Genomic DNA, 22,877 nt, shown 5'->3' with positions numbered 1-22,877 from the left:
TATTCACTGAAAATAAATCAAGATATCACTTAACATAAGTGAATGTGTTGTTGGCAGTAACAGAAAGGGAAGCTTCCCGTTCGCGAAATAATTCTTTGTTTTTTCCCTACTTCCCGAACGGGAATCTTGTTACTAAATATAGATTGGGAAGTAAAATTACAATTTTTGTCTAATTTCATTCAAATGGCCTAGTTCATAAGAATATACACTATATCATTTCATAAAGTACACTACTAACGTAAAAGATGCATCTAAAGTTGTAGTGAAACAGTTTAACATTGTCCTGATTTCAAAAATCGCTTGGACATGCATGCATTACATAAACATTTTAGGCTAGCAGAGATAGCTTGAAAATGTGCCCGCTAGAATGTACTAGAGGTAAAACAAAAAATAACCAAAAACCGTATCATTTAAAGGTCCATTACTAAGGGAAAGTGAGTTGGCAATTTTTTCATAGCCAGTGCATAGACTTCTGCAAGACACTAAATAATGAAGATTGGCAGGTCAAAATTTACAGAAGGTCTTTGGAACTCAAAGAAATGTATGTGTATTATGTTGAAATTTCAATGAATCGACAGAATGACCCCCCAGGTCTTTTTAACTTTCTTCATACTTCATAGAAAAATAATTGTACATATACTGCGATTTATTTCGAATTTCTACATACCAACTTTCATTTTCCAATAAAATGAAATAGTTTCTGTGCTTTTTAAAAGAAATTAAAATGTTCACTTTCCTTAATATTGGACCTTTAAGCGAGATCTGAAAAAAATACCTTTGTACGAAATGGTGAAAATAGTCAAACATATATTTGTCACATTTCTGATATGTGATATTTTCGGCCGTATTTGTAACAAATGTGTGAAAGCCACGCACTTTCTGTTTACGGAAATATTCAGAGTTTTAGTACTTTTATAGTAAAATCCAATTTGTTATCATCTCGCTGTGGCGAGTCAGCAAAAGAACTTAACGTACGCTACCAGCTGTGGAAGTTGTTAAATTTAGGATATCTATTTAGAATATGTTACATACAGCCAGAACATAGAACCGCGGGTACATATGCACCAAACTGTGTGTTCAACTTTAAAGACCCACCACAACCTAGTGACCTACTTTTAGCACCCACATGGAATTTGTGAAAATCATTCTGATAATATCGGTACCTACCAGAGGAATGGTGGACAATTCAGGGTCTCCCTAAATTAATGTGTTTTCACAACTTCGTCTGCGAACATAATCAGTCAGTCTCTTTTCAGTACAGTTTTAAAAACATAGATAAACATTTATCTTACCCTATATAAACAAACTGTCGGCTTAACTCGGCTTAATACATCGAATACTGTGCAAATTGCTATATTCATTAAATAAAATGTTTACACGTTAAACGCATTGTCTTGGCCTAATATATCTCACTAGATACTTGTATTTCTCATTTTTATCATGCAAATCGTGTATAATTACCATCGTGGAAATACAAAAGAATACAATTATTCTGTGGCGCTTCTTTAACAAAGTAATTCACCAGAATTTAAAATCTGATAAAAATTATTTTCACATCAACGTTTAGGTCACTCACAAATAGCGTTATCTACTATGGCAAAGCTATTGTTCATAGTAATCTTAACATTTAGAAGGGATGCATGGTACCGAGAGATGATTTATATAAACATGAGTAGACCGTTGATGAAATGTAAAAAAGGCGATAAAATGTAAAAAAGGCGATAAAATGTGAAAACTCAAAGAAATATCAGGTTTGCATAATAGTATTTTTTTCTTTTGAAGACATGGCGATCAGCTTCTGTTACATCTTGATACTAGAAAGCAATAGAGCTAATACTGTAGGACAGAAGTCTCTACTTGCTGACAGACATTTTACTTTTAATTTTAGTTAAAGAGACAAATGTTGCCCTAGGGAAAAAAACTGCCATGTCAAGCGAATTCAATGGTTACATTGGAAACAAAGGCGTAGATGGCAATACAAACCAAGGTATTGACAAAGGATCTTGCTTTCATACTGACAAGGAAACAAACCCATGGTGGCGAGTCGATCTCGGAGCTATGTATCATATTGTCAGTGTAACATTATTCAATCGAATTGATGTCTGCGAGACTGGCGGATGCAGTAAGTTAACTCCCTCTTTTCTTATTCAGTTGATTATATATTTACATATATTACAAGAAACTTTGGTAAGTAGTAAAGTACCTTTCTTTACGTTCCGTTACAGCCTCAATCAGAGATGGGTACTGTTATTCAGTAAATATTAATAAAAGTATACAGTCTTATGACTAAATGTTAATGCTTAAGATATTTTAAGAGAAATCTAGCTTTTTACACATGTTATGGGAATTTTGCATGACGAACATGTTAGACGCCATCAGTTGAAACAAGAAGGCTATGATGGTCTTAGATCGCCCATCACCGTTTGAGTCAGTTCACCTCACAGAAAAGTACCAATTATGGTAGCGAGTTATATCGAAGTTTGGAAGGCTTGCAGATTCATGTCAGAAGATTACTTTCAAAGTTTTCAATATTGCCATATAAGGACAATACCGGCTTATTGGCATTGTATTTTTTTCTTATTTTTTCTCTTTGTTTTTCTTTCTTTTTTTCTTTTTTTTTTTTTTTTTTTGGTTTTTGTTGTTGCTTCTTTGACGAATCAAGATGGCTTGAACAATTTTAGTAGTGGACGCCAAATCTAAATTGCATAGCTATTATTGATGTAATTACTTTAGAATTAGGTCAGCTACTTTAAGTTCCAAGCCTACTATATATACATGTGGGGGAAAAATGACAACGCGCTCTGGTGAACAATGTATTGACGAATCAAATAATTTTAACAACCTTTAAGAAATGATATATCCCAAGCAGTGACTTGTCTTTAAATAAAATCATTGAAATTCAAATACGAAGGAATTATATCACAAGGGCACATAATTATACGCATCTGAACGACAAACAATGGTTTTATTCAACGACAAATCACTCTTTGTGATATATCATTTATATATAATTATTATCTACATTGTTATTCTCCCTCGGTTTCTTAATGCTGAAGATTTTACTTCATAGCCTCTATCCTATATGCAGTGATTTTGAGCATATGGATAGGTATAAGGAATAACAAGATATTTATTCGTTATGTAAAGTGGCTTCCCATTGGTGTAATATATGTCGGATGTGTATTTCATACATTTAATTTCAGTTCTTATCCATAATAACAGGCCAATATTAGATAGATTTAAGCATTTTGGGGGAGAAATATGCGTTTTACTTATATAGCATTATCATACCGGATATATATCCAACACTAATGGTCAAACAGGTATATTGATTGACCTTAAATATTAGTAAATGCTCAAAAAACAACATACTATATAATGTGGACCTAAGAAAATTAAATTTATTTTCTTTTTGTAAGTATCCTTTTGACATATTATACACATACAATACTAGTAACTACAAAGGAAAACCTACGATTTTCTCGCATTAAAAGGTTTAAATTTGCAATTCACATTCCTTACAATTTATGCCGGTGTAATGAAGTATTTCGACCCCCATAGAATAATGACCCCCCGGTCATTATTCTATAGAAAAAGTGACCCCCCGGTCATAGTATTATGACCTCCAGATCATAGTACTATGACTCCCCTACGTGAAGTAAACTGAACCTCACGAAGAATATTGACTCCCATAAAAAAACGACCCCCTTTCATTTGGTCAAATTTAGTGATAACTCGTATCTAAGGTCTAATTGCTGCGGGGGAGGGGCATATAGATTTGCCCTTGTCCGTCCGTCCGTCCGTCCGTACGTCCTTCTGTTTGACCATTAGCCCCAGATACCATCACTTGACACAGAAATCAGAGCATTCCGCAACGGGAAAAGGGATTCTATTTCTAGACGCTGTATCTTGGTGTATACATTTTTTTCAGGAAAATAACAATTCACAATACGTTCACAAAACACACCAGTGTCAATATTCCCTGCAAATTTCGGTATGAAGTAATTCTTCAGAAGAAAACTGCACAAAAAACTGCTAGCATAGAACTTAGTATTAATAGAAGTTGCAATACTTAGCAGTGGCAGTAAAGTACGGTAGCGGCAACAATAGAAAGTCGTAGTAGTAGTAGTAGTAGTAGTAGTAGCAGTGGCAGTGGTAGTGGCAGTTGCAGAAGCAGCAGCAGCAGCAGCAGCAGAGGAATAAGTGACAACAACAACAGCAGCAGGAGAAGAAGAGGTAGATGTACAAGACGTATTAGTGGAAGCAGGTATAGCAGTATCAGTAGTAGCAGTTGTAGTAGTAGTAGTAGTAGTAGTAGTAGTAGTAGTAGTAGAAGTAGAAGAAGAAGAAGTACATGTAGTAATAGCAATAGAAGTAGCGGCACCAGTAGTAGTAGTACAATCAAAATGTTAACTATTGGCAATGGAGGGTATTAGAGTTGTAGATCTAGTAAAATTGTCCGTTAGGTTTGGTGGGGATCACTTTTTAAAAGATATTATCGTCGAAAGTCTTTTTAGGAGCCGGTGTTTTACACGGAAAGATTAACTTTTTTTAAATAGAATAATGTCCGGGAATCGATATTGTATGAGAGTTCGAATGTAGTAATTTCGGCAGTGAGTATTTTACATGGAAGGAATCACTTTTTCTATAGAATAATAACCGGGGTCGTTATTCTATGAGATTCGAAGGGAGTCATCTTTAGGGAGTCAGTATTTTACTTGGAGGGGTCAGTTTTTCTATAGAATAATGACCGGGGGGTCGTTATTCTATAGAGTTTTCAAAGGGAGTCAGGTTTTTATAAGGGGAGTCAATATTTTACAGGAAAGGAGTCACATTTTCTATAGAATAATGACCGGGGGGTCGTTATTCTATGGGGGTCGAAATACTTCATTACACCGGCTGTAAATCAATAGAATTGCATGTTAAATCAGACTAAAATGAAATGAAAATTATAACTAGACCAAGTTACGAGTAAGACTAATATTCGGATGTGTCCAATTTCTCAGATAAAAATCGGGAATACCATAAGAATGTCGAACATACAATAAGAATAACGACATAAACAATAACAATAATAGGACTTAGAATATGAATGACACGACATTCAATAGCAACATCAAAGATACAATAACAATAACGAAATATAGAATAATAATAATGACTTTTACCATAAGAATATCGAATATATAATAAGAATAACGACATATAGAATAACAATGGTAAGACTTAGAATATAAATGACACGACATTGAATAACAATATCAATGACACAATAACAATAACGAAATATAGAGTAACATACGAATAACGACATATACAATAACAATAGCAAAGTTTAGAATATGAAGGACACGACATTGAATAACAATAACAGCCATAAAATAATAATAATATAGATAATATAATTTAGCAACGTTTGCCGTGCCATATTTGAGTTTAAATGTTTTACAGATCATCGGGCTAATGACTTGAGGTTGGGTATTGGGACGACACTGGAGTCTATGAACATTGTTGGCACTGTGCCAGATCAGATTGACGATATTCATACGTTCAGTTTTCCTAAGGGTAAACAAGCAAGATACGTTCAAGTGTCACTCGAAGGAGAAAAAACTCTGCATCTTTGCGAAGTGCAGGTGTTTGGATTTCCAAGTAAGAATTTATAACAGTTCCACAGATATCTCAAAAGCTTTCAAAATGTAACACTTGCATATATCGGTGTAAGTAAACTCAAAGCATAGGTTTGGTAACGAAAGACAAAATTTAAAGTTCATTAAGCAGCATTATATTAAGGTAATGAACCTGTAATGACACTCGGCAATTTACGTAATCTCCAAATTCTACATCGGTATCCATCGGCTTATATCGCAGCGGCTTCCTGTACCAGCAGGGAAATGGCGATACCACATATAGAAAGTACGTAATCGGAAATACGGAAATACGGAAAATGCCGATTACGATTACGGGCCCACTACCTTATAGAAGAAAACTGTATGCTGAATCAGAAGCCATTCCCTGCTAATTCAGGGACATTTACTCTAGAAAAACCGGTTCGAACTGGACAATGATAAAACTTGGCGAAAAAAATCGCTTTGTCATGCATGCATTACATGTACAATTTAGGCTAGCAGAGATAGCTTGAAAATGTGCCCGCTAGAATGTACTAGAAGTAAAAAAAAACCATAAACCGTATCGTATAAGCGAGCTCTGAAAAAGAAAAACGTTTGTACGAAATGCTGAAAATAGTCAAACGTATATATATGTCACATTTCTTATATCTGATATTTTCGGCCGTATTTGTAACAAATGTGTAAAAGCCATGCACTTTCTGTTTACGGAAATTTTCAGAGTTTTGGTACTTTTGTAGTAAAATCCAGTTTGTTATCATCTCGCTGAGAACGAGCCGGCAAAAGAACCTGATGTGCGCTACAATCTGTAGAAGTTGTTGATTTTTCCTAAAAACGGTAGACTATCTATTTAGTATAGTCACAGCCAGAACATAGGACAGCGGGTACCGTATATTTTTTGCTTATATGACGCACTCGCTTATAAGACGTCGGACATTTCCATGTAGTACACACTTATAAGATGCTTTCCACTCTCTGAACTGGAAATATGACTCCTAATAATGCGTCTTATAAGCGAAAATATACGGTACATATGCACCAAACTGTGTGTGAAATTTTAACAAAGTAATTCAACCCGGAATTTAAAATTTGATAAAATCAGCGATAAACAAACAGTGTCAGTCAAAATATTTTTACATCAACGTTTAGGACACCCACAAATAGCTTTATCTACTACTGCAAAACCATCGTTAACAACATAGAACATTTCAGTTAGAAGAGATGCATGTAACCAAAAGATGATTTATATAAATTATGATTCGGCCATTGATGAAATGTAAAATGGCGATGAAAACCGAAAAGGCGATGAAATGTGAAAAGGCGACAAAATGTGAAAAGGCGATGGAATGCGATGAAATGTAAAAAGGCGATAAAATGTGAAAATTCAAAGAAATATCAGGTTTGCGTAATAGTGATACTTAGAAGACATGGCAATCACCTTCTAAACACTTCTGAAACTTTTGCCTCATTAAATATAAAGTAATTTACTTAACGGTTCGATTTTCAGGTTTCTATAGTGTTGAATTGTGAAACATCAATGTTAACTTTTCCTTTTAATATAAAAATCTAACTGTTTGGATAATTTAAATAGCAATATTTTTTCTTTCTTTCAGTTCGCTAAATTATTCGTCGTACGATTCAAAAGTGGAGGAATTGGGGCAAGCGGAACTTAAACTGACTAACTACAGGCTATTCGACTTCTTTATAAAGCAACCGGATTTTTAAATGGACGTGTGGTTTTAAGCACTGAACCAGACATCTGACTTTGGGTATTTCACGAATTAGGACAGCGACATCCTGTAGTGTAATTCGAATATATAGAACTTACCCTGAAAAATAAAGTTGTAAATTACGTTATATGACTGCAATATGGAGTTCCTAAAATAAAACATTGTATAATCTGCGCTCTGTATCCCACGAAATTCTTATTTGCGTACAATACCTCATATAAATTTACTTAAAGATTTGTTCTTGTACTTCAGCGTTAATATTTGGAATAAAACACCTGCTGAAATTAAGGAATCCTGGACATAAAAAACATTCAAAAATTTCAAGCAACAATTGTTCGATCACTCCTCCTATCGCCTACATACTTGCCCCTTGCAATTTCGCTCCCTTGCTATGGCATCCCCTCCACCTTTACTATGAGTTAGTTATCGTGCTCACCTTAACTGGGCTGCCCGAATCCTAAGGCGATGCCCGATTGTTGTATTTTTTCCTGTTTGTATGTGTGCGATTGTGTGCTTGTTCGTCTGGCTCTTTGGCGGTGCCCTACGGTGTTGTTATTTCTTACTTGTCTGATTATCTATGTAAGTTAGTTGTGTGTATGTGTTTGTCTTTTGTACATGAGTGTCTGCGCTACTGTGGTTTACGTTGTAGTGTAGCTGTGATTAATGAACGTAGCATACCCTTTGTATATTCGTCTTTGTTCTATTTTCCCGTTCTACCCCTCCCCCACCCCTTGCTACCACGTACCCCTTCCCCTTCCTCCATCTGTAAATTGCACAAAATTAAAATGTGCTTGTTGCATTTTTGAAGCAACTTGTCTGTAATTTTTTTCGTTGCAGCTTCTTTTTGTTGTGGGCCTACTTTGGATATGCGTGGCTCTGAGGTTGTGTTTGAGGTGTTCTGTGCTTCCGAGAAATCTAGCCTATTATCTTTCGTGTTTCCTACAATTTCTAAATGTTAATGTTTGTATACATATTATGATTTTTGTTGTTTTTCCCTCTCTTTTACATATACGAGTGTCTGTCAAACAAATAAATGGGAAGCAGTATAATATAATTATATACTGTTGTTTTTTTGTTGTTGTTTGTTTTGTGTGTTTTTTGCAAGTGATTCATGTAAATGTAAATGTTCGTATTCATGCATATTGTTGTTCTTGTTCTTGCTCTTCTGAGCTGAAGGCCTTACTGGAGATAGTTTGTATTTTATCTTAATGCTATGTACACTCTGCATAACCTTAATTGGATTAAGATTTTACATTATTACTATCAATATTATTTTCATTAAAAAAGTGTACAAGAGCTTAATGTTCCTATAGACGTTAACTTTTATATGAAGAATAGATATAACAGCTGTCTGAATAGATCTTACGCATAATTATATGGTTACACAAGAACTACTTTTAAAACTGCATGATAAACGTTAGCAGCCACATTTTCAATTATGGCATTATGTGCATTTAAAACAATTAAGATCAAATTATCTTATAGAGCTCACTGAAATGCATTATGATTCTTTTAAAACAAATAAATTTTAATCATCTCACAGTTTTGTTTGTTTTGTTTTTGTTTGTTTTAACGTGACATCAACACAATTATAAATCATATGGCGACTTTTCAGCCTTTGTGGTCGCGGAAGACCCAAGGTGTTCCTCCGCATTTTTGTCATCACGGGCGGGAACCTGAGTAGAACCAACGATCTTCCGTAAGCAGTCACGGTGGCTTCCTCACATGAAATATTCTACACATGTGGGATTCGAACCCACATTGGTGATGGTCAAGTGACTTAAAGTCAGCAACTACTCGCCAATGGATGCCGCAAAATATCTTATCGAGTTCATTGAAATGCATTTTGAGCCATAAAAGCAATTATCTTACAGAGAGCAATGTAAGGCTTATTGATTGTATCAATTCAATTTCAACAGTTTATTTGGCAAAACATTTACAATATTTATCGCTAGTCCTTTATGACCGTATTGTGAAAATGCAAAAAAAACATGAGCATTGCATGAATGTGTATGTATGCCAATACAAATACAAAATTGCAGCCAGCCTCTTATAGCAAATGCTTGATAATAATACTACCGTGACAATCGCTTAACAAAGGTTAAAACTTTAAAAAATAGGCCACTGACAATAAAAGTTTTGTTGGCAGGTATTTCGTATATCTCTGTAAAATGGACACACTAACAGAAAGGGATATTCATTCTTAATTGTTTTACATTTCACACCACATGCTATAAAGCATTATGAACCTTTAAAGCAATGAAATGAAAAATATCTTATAAAGGTTATTGAAATATATTTTGATTTGTTAAAGTTGTTAAATCTGAAGTATCTTACATAGATCACTGAAAAGCATTATGAGTATTTAAAGCAGTTGCACCTTATAGATTTTTTGTTTGTTTTGGGTTTTACGCCGTTTTTCAACAGTATTTCAGTCATGTAACGGCGGGCAGTTAACCTAACCAGTGTTCATGGATTCTGTACCAGTACAAACATGTGCACCTTATAGAGCTCATTGAAAGGTATTATAATTTCTTCGAAGCAATTAAATTGAAAGTATCTGATAGTGTTCATTGAAAGGCATTGTGAGTCTCTAAAGCAATTAGGTTGAACTGTTTGCCTTGTTCTCGGTGCTTCCGAGGATCTACTTTTCAGATTTTATCATCTTATTGCTTTCTAAATAAAAAAGACCATCTTGCAAAAATGAAATAAAACGATGACTGTTATTAGAACATGAAAGATTAATTCTATGCTTTGTAAAAGACGGACTTCATACATTCAATGTTTTAATTTGTTTTCTTTTCACAGGCTTGCCGTACATATAACTTATTACACCATAGGATCAACATAAAAGTCTCAGTTTTTGTTCTATATATGGTCATTACTTGGAACAAATATTCCCTTTGGCACATTATGCCCCAACGTCACTTCTTCCTAAACAGAAACGGATCTGCCATTTCATAATACTAATTTCCCTGCTGATTTTCCAATAGAGAATTACAAGTTTCAGAATAATTATACTGTTTCAACTTAAATTTCCATTTAATAAGTACATCTTTTAACAAGTTATACACAGTGAGACGCACCCTATCGCGCGATATGATGATTAAAAATGGCTCTGAAATATTTATGATTTCCGGTGAGGAATAGGGAATCATTTCCGTTAAATAATATAGGCACGAGCTGTTGCATGATGCAGACAAATTTATTGCAATCAAAATGAACAATAAACTAGCAGAAAAAACAACATCTTTTTTATTAGAGGAAAAAATAAAACTCACATATATGTATCTTGATAGACTAACAAAGTCTGATGAGATCAAGTAATCTGAAATAATGTAAATTTCATTCTTCATACTGAAAATTTCTCAGAATACCATATTCTCTCTGTGCTCATCTCATCGCCTGCAATACGATAAATTGAGCTATTTCAAAATTATCTGTACCAGATATTTGATTTTTCTGTAGAATAAGAGAGAAAAGATATTTTAATTTTTTCCAGAAAGTGCTATTAAAGAGGATTTTATGGTAGAGATATTTCTTTTTTTAAAACTCTAACGACTGATGACAGTCTAGTAGCATGAGTGTTGTTCTGCTTCTAAAGCAAACATAACAATTAAAACGACGTCAAAATACCTCCTATTCTCGAGCGTCAAAATACTAATTTGGCCACCCACATTCTCACAAAATGATTTACTATTCAATAGTCAGCTATGAAATCAAGATACATTTTGTTTGTATGGTAAGCCTCTAGAGCCACATTGACCAAAGTCCATACCATACTCTATGGCGTTGAAGATCCTTTTACCGCCTCTTTCGAGTTTGCCGCGTCTTCCGGTACTCTTGTGTTCTATTGGTCAAGACCCGTGTGCTCTGTTGACTGAAACACTTACGTAGCGCTGACAAAGATATGTTTATTTGTCGTTAAGGTCGAGTAAAACCATGTGCCGCGTCAACCAAGAATCCTATACCTGGGCGCCCATGACCCTCATTCCGAGACACATTTGCCTTGCCGACAAAGACCCTTGTGCCGTGCCGACTAAGACAATCGTTTCGACTGCCCGTTCCAAACTTTTAAATATATGTGGATTCTAAGATTCCAGTATAAAGTATAAATCACACTTTGGAGATTTGTCTTCTCGTTGGAACGATTGATGGCTGACTCGTAGGTGTTGTCTGGGTCGTAGGTGGCGAGATCGTAGGTGCTGGATTAATAGTTTGCTGGGTTATTGGAGGTTGTGTTGCTATACTAATGGAGCAGTCGTTAAAGCTACTGGTTGTGTAAGTTGGGAATTACATGTATTTGTCGCTGAAAATATAACATTTATCTGCACAGTTTCCAAAATAATTAAATGTGTAAAATGCCACTGGCTATTTTAACACCGTATTTAATATGAATAATATTATTTAAAGTTCAAGTCCCCCTATGTCATGACAATGTCACTCATGTCTTCTGGTAAGTGGACGCATACTTCACAACAGCGGGTGTTATGTGTTGGCCATAAAAAGTCGCCCCGACTTCGTCTCAGTAGGTACATTTTTACCTATATGGTGACTATCAAACTTATAACTTTCCGGATGAATCACGAAGTTATAGTATGAAAACACAGATCATTCACAAGCTGTTTACTTACGTGTGAAATAAATAACTTATATTTTAGGTATTTGCCTACAAATATTTGCGGGCAAATCATTACGTCACTAAACGGTATGGTTGACAGGTAATATATCTGAGATGAGGCTGCAAACTTATATTATGGAGCAATTTTTAGATTCAGTTACATAATAATTGACATTCTGATGAGGCTTTGTTTAAGCCAGAAATTCTTGGAACAGAGACGAATTGGATCAAGCTTTTTGTAAGAAAAAAAATACGTTATCGGCTAGTAAGTCTCATAATGCTGTTTGTGCAAAGAATAATGTTCGGCTTGTTATGATTTTATTTACTTCACAACAGCGGGTGTTATGTGTTGTGTGGTGGCCATTAAAAGTCGCCCCGACTTCATCTCAGTGTTGTTATATTTTCTTGTCCTTCGGAATCATTGATTTCAACTAATTTAGATTTGAAGATTGAATACTGCTTAAGCCGGTGCAAGGGGGCGTGGGCAGTGTTGCATTTTCCATTACTGCTCATGAACAGACTCAATCAAACCGAGTCTGCAATTTTCACTGTTTGCCTTGTTATCGGTGCATCCGAGGGATCTACTTTCCAGATTTTATTTGGACTTCCTGGTATGTCGCGATATGACTTAATTTGTACCAGTGGGACTCCTTTAAACCAAGATTGTGGGCATTATTTATGTTTAAACGGGTCATAGATAAGTATTTTCCTTGCCATAAACATTACACATGTCGTCAGTATCTTTGTTTCCAAGGGCAACGGTGTTCTTGTGACTGGTGATGACGTTTCTACTGTTCGTAATTCTATACATTAACTTGTTTATTTTCTGTGATCCTTTATCAAGAGTCAACACTGTATTTTCAATGTTTTAGTCATGTTAACACCGTCATTTAACTGAATCAGTACTCCTGTTTGGTACCAGCAATGATTCTAACGTTCTCTACAAGGAACGCGCAACTTCCTCACATAAACCGGTGTCGGAGAACGTATGTCATCAGATATATTTGTCGTCTGCTCTTGAGTTTTCAACATTTACAACACAAAACTGGTACAGACTGCCAGAAGAGAAGCAAAAGTACGATATGCATCACTAAGGCAACCAGCCAGAGGACGGAAGATTTAATTGCTGCTAGAGTGACAACTGCACGTTAACAGCTTGTGTTTTCCTAGTAATATACACATATCTAATATTCCAAACTTTTTCAACCTAAATTTACAAGCTAAATAATACCAATTAACTTTTGTTTTATTTCATATATACACTACACTCATGTTATATGGTGACTTCTCTAACATCTTTTAAAAAGAAATATAAAAAGTATATCATATCTTGCAGTTGACTGCGTAAAGAATCTCTTTGTTTATATCGGCTAAATTATAACTATGCCATTATGATATAATTGATTATTATGACTTATTGATTGCCTAAATGTAAATTGTATAAATGGATACTTAATGGTAATATCTACTTTTAGGGGTCTAAGAATGAATGTGATATTAATAAGGATGAATGTGATATTAATTTAGGCTATGTGATAGTGTAAATTGTATTTGGTTGTTGTTGTTTTGCAGAAGGCCACATTTAGAATGAAGATGTATCTTTTGTACTTTGTACTAATCTTTAGCTTCATGTGCTACCTTTTATAAATAAGATGTTATTATTATTATTATTATTATTATTATTATTATTATTATCAAAACATAATTAATTCAATACCCAGCTGAACTGACTGAAGGTTAAACACTTTATCCAGAAAAAAATGACATTTTAACGTTACCACATGATCACATGATCAAGTGTTTAATCTATATAAAGGGTCGCCTTTGGATTGCTCGCTCTTTTTAATATTGATTTCTGCAAAAGAGGTAAACAATGACTTATACTTTAAACATTGATATGAATTTAATTTAGAAATACCTACCCACCCTGCCCTTTTTCCTGTGCTTATATTTTATATTTCTAGTGTATTATCCTTCGTCTTGACTAGGCAATGCAAGAACAAACATAAGAGACAGTGAATAAACCGACTTTGACAGTTACAACAATCTGTCATATTTGAAGGGGCAGAGAAGCTAGCATAAAACACTTGCTGCCGTTGCCGAAAAAAGAAAATTCAGTCTGAATTTACATTTACAATTATAATTATCTTATTAGTATATCTGAATCCAGCCATAATAAATTATATACACCAAAATTAAATAAATGAAATATAGTAAAAAGTTTATATTCTTAGTCATTTTTCTTCCTGTAATATCTGGGTTGAAATTTATTTAACAAATGATTTAAAACTTTACATTCCGATTTGTGGATGAAAAATTCCACAGAGTTTCGAATGCAATAGAAAAAATTCTTAAGGGATGTGAAGGTGCTTTCAGCTGAACTTTTAGACAGTATAAACCGTTGCAAGACTCCTTTGAAAATAGCTTTCGTCATAAATCAGAATCCCATCTGTAGTGAAATTGTGGAAGAGTTCGACTACAAACCTTCGGATACAGAGTGATCTCTCGTAAACGATTTAGAAGTCAACTCGTCCCCTAGATAACTCATCCCCAACTCAACTCGTCCCCTAGATAACTCATTACCAACTCAACTCGTCCCCTAGATAACTCATCCCCAACTCAACTCGTCCCCTAGATAACTCATCCCCAGTTCAACTCATCCCCCATTTTGGTCATTTGGTATCCCATGACGATTTCAAATTGGTCATTTCGTCCCCAACATTTCGGTCTCTCCTCTTTAGTCTTATTTTTGTCAAGGTTTCCTAGATCGTGATTAATATAATTTATGAAATTACGATGTAAAATATGTGTTCTGTAAAATGTGTTCTACAAAAAAATAAAATACTTTAAAAACTTCCTTTTGTTTTGCTTTATAAATACCCGATCGTATGTAAAAGTGCAGTGCATGCACGTTTCGTAGCTTTAAAGGTCCAATACTAAGGAAAGTGAACATTTTAATTTCTTTTAAAAAGCACAGAAACTATTTCATTTTATTGGAAAATGAAAGTTGGTATGTAGAAATTCGAAATAAATCGCAGTATATGTACAATTATTTTTCTATGAAGTATGAAGAAAGTTAAAAAGACCTGGGGGGTCATTCTGTCGATTGATTGAAATTTCAACATAATACACATACATTTCTTTGAGTTCCAAAGACCTTCTGTAAATTTTGACCTGCCAATCTTCATTATTTAGTGTCTTGCAGAAGTCTATGCACTAGCTATGAAAAAAATTGCCAACTCACTTTCCCTTAGTAATGGACCTTTAAATATGCATTGGCTAATGCGGCCTTGTATCTTTTTTAAAGATCGATAAATCCAGTGTGAAACTGAGACATGCGCAAAAGTAATCTGTAGATGCAGACTGGAAAAAAAAACAGATAGTTTCAATCGCTCTGACATGGAAGCAACAACACTAGCTTACGCGTTCGTTCTTGTGATTATTTTCGGTAGATTTTGTTGCGTTCTTTCCGCCGTGGAATCAATACGTCTTGCCAGAAACAAGGAGTTTGATGGTTTGACATGCCCGGTTTCTAAAACGATTTTTAACGAAGATCGCGTGGACAATAAAATACAATGCGCCTCGCTGTGTACGGAAGCGTCCTCGTGTGTTGGAGTTTTTCACCATTCACAAGCAAAGGATTGTGTAGGTTGCAGTTCCTTTGACAAAGACGACGCACCGGTATCGGAGGGTACGCAGTTTTACGCAAGATTCAAAAAATGTAAGTGTCTCGATTTAACTATATCAAATAGAATACTCTGTACGTAAACTTTAATGATAAGTTTTGATAAGTTTATTTTTCAAAATTCTATAAGGCCAAATGGCCCATGAGGACTAACAAAACATGATACATAACAATATAGTGTATAACTTATCAACACAATGATATTGTTAGGCGGAGAAGGTATACAATAAATTGACATTTACAAAAATATCAAACATTTAAGAACACATGATAATATAATACTGCAGATTTCAATAAAGTAATATCAATCAGTGCTTAAGCAGAACTTATCACAATTTGAATATTAAACATGTCATAGATTTTTGTCTTTTTACTTATTTAATTGTTTAGTAATTAGTGGATACATGAATAAGCATTTGACTATTAGATATGTTAGGGGCCTCCGTGGCGGAGTAGTTAAGGTCGCTGACTTCAAATGACTTGATCTCACAGATGTGGGTTCTAGCCTCACTCGGGGCGTTGAATTCTTCATGTGAGGAAGCCATCAAGCTGGCTTACGGGAGGTCGGTGGTTCTACCCAGGTACCCGCCCGTGACGAAATAATGCTTGGATGGACACCTGGGGTCTTCCTCAACCATCAAAGCTGGAAAGTTGCCATATGACCAAAAATTGTGTCGGCGCGACGTCAAACACAATAAAATAAATATCAAATATGTTATATTATTGTTTTATACTAAGAGGGTAAATGTGGTAGCATTCGAATATGATAAGACTCAAATAGGTAAAGCTATAAGACCCATCCGTGCGTCGACATCCCGACTTGGTTATGTTTTTGAATGTAAGCTTGTATTTCAGTAACCGCTTGCTTGAATGGAGTGAAACTTCCCACACTTATTCACTGTGATAAACTGACTTACAATGCATAGGTTTAATAACTGTATTTTGCTTTTCAACAAAAAATATGCCCCTTTTTCGGCTGAGCAGTTTTTGGCAATGCATGTAGATCAGTTGCAATTAAGCATATTTCAAATAAGATATTTTGTTAAGCAGGAAAATATAGAAATCAGTCTGTATAATATAAAAGGAATACATTATACATGTCATATATACTAGTTTTAATAGCTGCAAGGTACTATAAAATTACGGTTTTGATTGTTTTAACATGTTTGGATTTTGCACATAATGTGACACCAAAATGCTATGAAAGATTAAGTAAATCAAACATTATACATGTAGCTTTGACCATTAAACGATAATACGTGGCTTTATTTATTTTTAAACACCCTTGTGATATGTTATTTTGTTTCTTGTATAAATATACATAAAATTATATGTGTTTAATTCTCAACCAAGATTATGGGCTTTATTTAAGTTCAAATCTATTCTGCAATCATTAACACTATTATCAATTTACTCAGACAAATAAAACTTAAAGTTTTGATGCACTTTCAAGAAGACAGTGAAACTTATTCCTGAGGCAACATAACACGAACTAAGTTTGTTTGCAACATCATGATAGAATTTAATTTAAATGTGAGACTAATGATCGGTTAAATTTAAGCATTCTATTCGTTATCAGTTTGACAGCATGAACAGTTCTGCTACAAAAACTGGAAACACGCGAACTCAATTTTGGAGAGGGCCATATTTACCAGATACACTTTATATATGATCATCGTTATCGTACCTTTCAAATGAACCATTGGTAATCAAGTATTGCTATAGACAGTGTCAACGGGCACATGTAGCGGTTGTCCATTACAATGGAGCGGTGGTCTAATGGTTAGGGTTTCGGCCGCTCAACCCGGGGGTCATGGTTCGAGCCCCACTGGGGTTGCGACCATAACTTCTCATATGACACCAGTACTGGGTTTTCAAGGAAGCGGACTCGAGAGTGATTCAAATAAGGTTTAAGCTTTCATCATAATTGAGCTAAAATAAATTAGTATAAACTTAACTGGCACATGTTTACCTGATATTACTTCGATGACAACTTCATCAAAAACCAATGTGGTATTTTGCTAAATCGAAGGTAATAACATCTCTGGTGATTCTAGTCAGATTTCACCCATAACTGATGTGATGTTGCTCATTGCGGAGCTGGAACGGTCGTCTGCGCATGTCCGGAAGTGATTATCAATTTGAGCGCACGACAAAAATACGCAATTTATTGCATGTCTGCACGCATTTAGTGTATAATATGTATAATACACTGACTAAAAGTTAGGGTTAGTATTACCATGATTACAAACTATATACATTTAAGATACTTTTCATTCAAATTGCTTGAATCGGGTATATACCGGAGTCTGTAATTCATACATTGAGTCACAGTCTAATTGATGTACACTGCGATCAAATAATCATACATAGAATGGCCGAATATTGACAAGATTGTTATAAACTTTAATGTCTTCAGAGCGTTTACAAGTTCAAAATACGGAGTCGTGATGGTGATATTTAAAATGTCACGTTTAGCCCTAGATTTCTTGCTAAATAAAATTTCTTTGACTGGGATTACTAGGACAGTCTGATTGAAGATCGAACTTGGCCTGCCAATACGTGTATGATTCAACAGACTGATCAATGATTGAATGTATGTAGATCTACCCTAGTGTGTTTACAAAGTGTAATATATGGAATTTTCAGTTATTTCAAAGCTTTTAGATAAACAGAAAAACAATCGTTTGGTCATGCATTTATTACATGTATACTTTAGGCTGTAAGTAAGCTCTGAAAAATACGTTTGTACGAAATGGTGAAAATAGTCAAACGTATCTGTCACATTTCTGATATGTGATATTTTCGGCCATATTTTCAACAAATCTGTGAAAGCCACGCACTTCCTGTTTATAGAAATGTTCAGAGTTCTGGAACTCTTGTATCTGGTACAATTAGTAGTTACCGTTTCGCAAAGGCGAGTCAGGACAATATTGTGATGTACGCTACCATTCGCGGAAGTACAGCGGGTACATATGCACTAAACATGGTGTTCAACATTAACAAAGTAGTCACCAGTCTTGAAAAATTGATAATATCAGCAATAAACAAACAGCGGTAGTCGCAAATACTTTCACATCAATGTTTAGGTAATCCAAAGAAAGCTTTATCTACTACGACAAAACTATCGTTAATAGTAATGTTAGACAATATCATTTAGAAGATATGCATGGAAGAGAGAGATGATTTATATAAATATGAGCCTTTGATGAAATGTAAAAGGCGGTGAAATGTGAAAATGCAATGAAATGCGATCAAATGTTTATAGGCGATGAAATGTGAAAATTAAACAGGTGTCAGGTTTGCGTAATAGTAACTTTTTGAAGACATAGAAAATAGCTTCTGTAACATCTCGATACTAGAAAGCAATTGGACATATATTGTAGAACAGTAACCTCTTCTTGCTGACAGACATTTTACCTTTAATTTCAGTTGAAGAGACAAATGCTGCCCTAGGGAAACAGACTGCCATGTCAAGCATAGCTCTCGGTCACGATGGAGCTAAAGGCGTAGATGGCAATACTAACCAAGATTTGCACGAAGGATCTTGCTTTCATACTAATAATGAAATAAACCCGTGGTGGCGAGTCGATCTTGGAGCTATGTATCATATTGTCAATGTAACATTATTCAATAGAATTGATAGTGTCTGCGAGACTGGCGGATGCAGTAAGTTAAAACCCCTTATTCTCAACCAGTTGATCATATATTTGCTATATGTATTTACAAAGAACTTATATTTGGTCTAAGATCGCTCGCCTCTAGAGTTTCACCTCACAGAAAAGTTCCAGTTATGTTAGTGAGTTATCAACGGCACATTTCTTCGAAGTTTGGAAGGCTTGCAGATTCGTATCAGAAGGTCATATATCCCAAACAGTGCTTTGTCTTTAAAAAAAATTCATTGTTTGCAGTTCAGATGCGAAGACATTATATCACAAGAGCGCCATTCGAGTGATATAATAATACGCATCTCATTTTTCTCACATTAAAGGGTTTAAATTTGCAATTCACGTTCCTTGCAATTAATGCAGACTGTAAATCAATAGAATGTTTTATGTTATATCAGACTAAAATGAAATGAAAATGATAACTAGACATCTAATATTCGGAAATGTCCAATTTCTCAGATAAAAATCGGGGATTCTAACTGAGCGATCGCCATGTTTTCTTACGACAAGATTTGCATCGATAGGACAAATGTAACTCTGTTAATTCTTAGCAATGTATATATATCTTGTGTCATGTTTTTAAGCAAGATATTAAATAATTAGGGACTAACCGTTGGGAAGACACAAAAGTTATAAACATCGTTGGCTCTGTAAAAAAAGGTTTATACACGACACGTCAGGTACATGATTGCAAATCTATTACTTTCCTGCAAAGCAAGAAATGTTCAATCGCCTACTGTAGAACTAAATTTTTGTACATGTTTCGAGTTTAAATGTTTTACAGATCGTCGGGCTAGTGACTTGAGGTTGAGTATGGGGACGACACTGGAGTCTATGAACATTGTTGGCACGGTGCCAGGTCAGATTGAAGATATTCACACCTTCCATTTCCCAGAAGGTAAACAAGCAAGATACGTTCAAGTTACACTTGAAGGAGAAAAAAGCCTGCATCTTTGCGAAGTGCAAGTGTTTGGATTTCCAAGTAAGAATTTCTAACAGTTCCACAAATATTCTGAAAATCTTTTAAAATATAAACCTTGCATACATCGGTATAAGTAAACCCACCAACACCATGTGACGTACCCACTCTTTCCAACCACAAAAAATTCATGTAAATCATTCTGAACACACAAGTATAATACAGTACAGGCAGACACTTTAGCCCCTCCCTGAATTAACGTTTTTTACAGTTTATTTGCAGACTCATTCAGACAATCGCATTTCACTATAGTTTTAAAAAAAACTTAGAAAATAATAGTCTTACATTGTAGGAACAAAATGTAATCTAACCTTAACTGAATACACCAAGAAGAGTACACACTGCTGCAATTATTAAATGAGCCGCGCCATGAGAAAACCAACATAGTGGATTTGCGACCAGCATGGATACAGACCAACCTGCGCATCCGCGCACTCTGGTCAGGATCCATGCTGTTCACTGACGGCTTCTTTGATTGCAAAAGGCTTTGAAAGCGAACAGCATGGATCTTGACCAGACTGCGCATCCGCGCAGGCTAGTCTGGATCCATGCTGGTCGCAAAGCCATTACGTTGGTTTTCTCATAGTGCGACTCAAATAATACATATGTTAATTAAGGCATTACACACATTGTCTTGGTCTAATGTTATATGTCAATATATATGTCAGATTTTCAGTAGATACTTGTATTTCTCGTGCTTTTCATGCAATCATATATAACTACCATCATGGAAATACAGAAGAATACAGTTATTTTTCTGTGCTGGGTCTTTAATTTATCATTGCATGCAAGTTAACGACGCAAGGAAGTAAAATACCCATTAAACGAGCATGTTTGCATCCGTATGATATTAAAACATTTCCTTTCTTATTTTAACATGCATGTCATACATGTCTGTCTCAATGAAATCAGCCATTCGGCACATTTTTTAATCTGTCGTCCTAGTTTAAATATATTCAAGTAAAAAACGAATGCACATGAAGTATAGTATTTCTAGTTCGCCTAACCAGGAATAATTTGTTTCACTGTTCCTATATACGACACTGTCAGATACATTTCAGTACGATATTTCAAGGATGAAGCATTTGAAGCTCGATCAGTAATATGCAGGGGTTTTTTTTGTTGAGATCGTTGGAATATGATAATGCGTGCATATTTTTATTGATAGAACTTCAAACGCAAACGCTTTTGGATGAACGCGTATTTAATCTCTTTATATGAAAGATGTGTAACTATACCTCCATCCTGCCCACTCTAGAATAATCAAAGCACTGAGAGTACTGATAGAGCGGTGGACTCTCTAGAATATGTGTGTGTGCTCGGGTTTAATGTCTTTTTCAACAATTTTTCAGTCATATAAACGACGGTGTCTACTTGTAGCACTGAGCACAATGCCCAACTTTATAGTGCTGCCTCACTGGAATATCACGCCGAAGACACGTGACATGATACCCCACCCAGTCACATGACACCGGGCTTACCAGGCCTAGCACTACCCTCTTAATGTTGAGCGCCAAGCGAGGAAGCTGCTAATATTATTTTTTACGTCTTTGGTATGACGCAGCCGGGGATCGAACCCAAGACCTCCCGCTCTCGAAGCGGACGCTCTACCACTAGGCTACAGAGGCGGTGGACTCTCTAGAATAAATATCAGAAGTGTTCAACTAGTACTCCAAATGGAAAATGTTCTTCGTCAAAAAAAATGACAGATTCAAAATAACATTGCAATTTTCCCTCATTAAGTATAAAATAATTAATATCAACTTACTAGACGATTCGATTATCAGCTTTTTATAGAGTTAAATTGCGAAGCATCAATGTTAACATTTCTTTTTATATATATCTAAATCTAACTGTTGGAATAATTTTAACAGCAATATATTATTCTTTGTTTCAGTTTACTAAATCATTCAACTTACGATTCAGAGTTGGAGGGATTGGCAAGCAGGACTTAAACTAACTAACTACAGGTTATTCGACTCCTTTATAAAGCAACCGGAATTTCAGATGGAGGCACTGAACCAGACAACTGACTTTGGGTATTGCACGAATTTTACGTGGAGTGTAATTCAAAATACGTAGAACTTACCCTGGAAAATAAAGTTGTAAATTGCGTGATATGACTGAAATATGGAGTTCCTCAAATTAAACATTGTATATTTTCTACACTCTGTACCCTCGAAATTCTTATTTGCGTACAAGACCTCGTATAAATTTACTTTAAGATTCGTTCTCGTACTTTACGTTAATATTTTGAATAAAATACCTGCTCAATTAAGGGATCCTGGACGAAGAAAAAAATCAAAAATTTCAAACAACAATTGTTCGTTCACTCCCCATACCGCTCACATACTATCCCCTTGTAATTGCGATCCCTTGCTTTGGCATCCCCTCCCCCTTTACTATGAGTAAGTTATCGTGCCCGCCTTAATTTTGGCTGCCCGAATCTTAAGCCGGTGCCCGATTGTTGTTTTTTTTTCCTACTTATATATGTGCGTTTGTGTGCCTGTGCGTCTGTGTGTCTTGGGCGGTGCCCTACGGTGTTGCTATTCCTTGCTTGTCTGTTTATT

At 35.2% G+C, this 22,877-nt stretch overlaps 1 protein-coding gene across 1 annotated transcript in view; it reads left to right on the top strand.

Moving 5' to 3' along the window:
- Window positions 1–19,615, top strand: part of LOC128551311 (uncharacterized) — a 29,909-nt gene extending 10,294 nt beyond the window's left edge. The window contains exons 6-9 of the mRNA XM_053532125.1: window positions 1,889–2,122; window positions 5,452–5,649; window positions 19,093–19,329; window positions 19,572–19,615. Coding sequence (XP_053388100.1) covers window positions 1,889–2,122; window positions 5,452–5,649; window positions 19,093–19,329; window positions 19,572–19,615 — 713 coding nt within the window. The remainder of the gene's footprint in view (window positions 1–1,888; window positions 2,123–5,451; window positions 5,650–19,092; window positions 19,330–19,571) is intronic.
- Window positions 19,616–22,877: the final 3,262 nt, after the last annotated feature.

This window comes from Mercenaria mercenaria, chromosome 19, assembly GCF_021730395.1.
Source record: "Mercenaria mercenaria strain notata chromosome 19, MADL_Memer_1, whole genome shotgun sequence".
Classification (NCBI taxonomy): Eukaryota; Metazoa; Mollusca; class Bivalvia; order Venerida; family Veneridae; genus Mercenaria; species Mercenaria mercenaria.
Note: the sequence above shows the minus strand (reverse complement) of the source record. Positions and strands in the feature narration are given on the sequence as shown.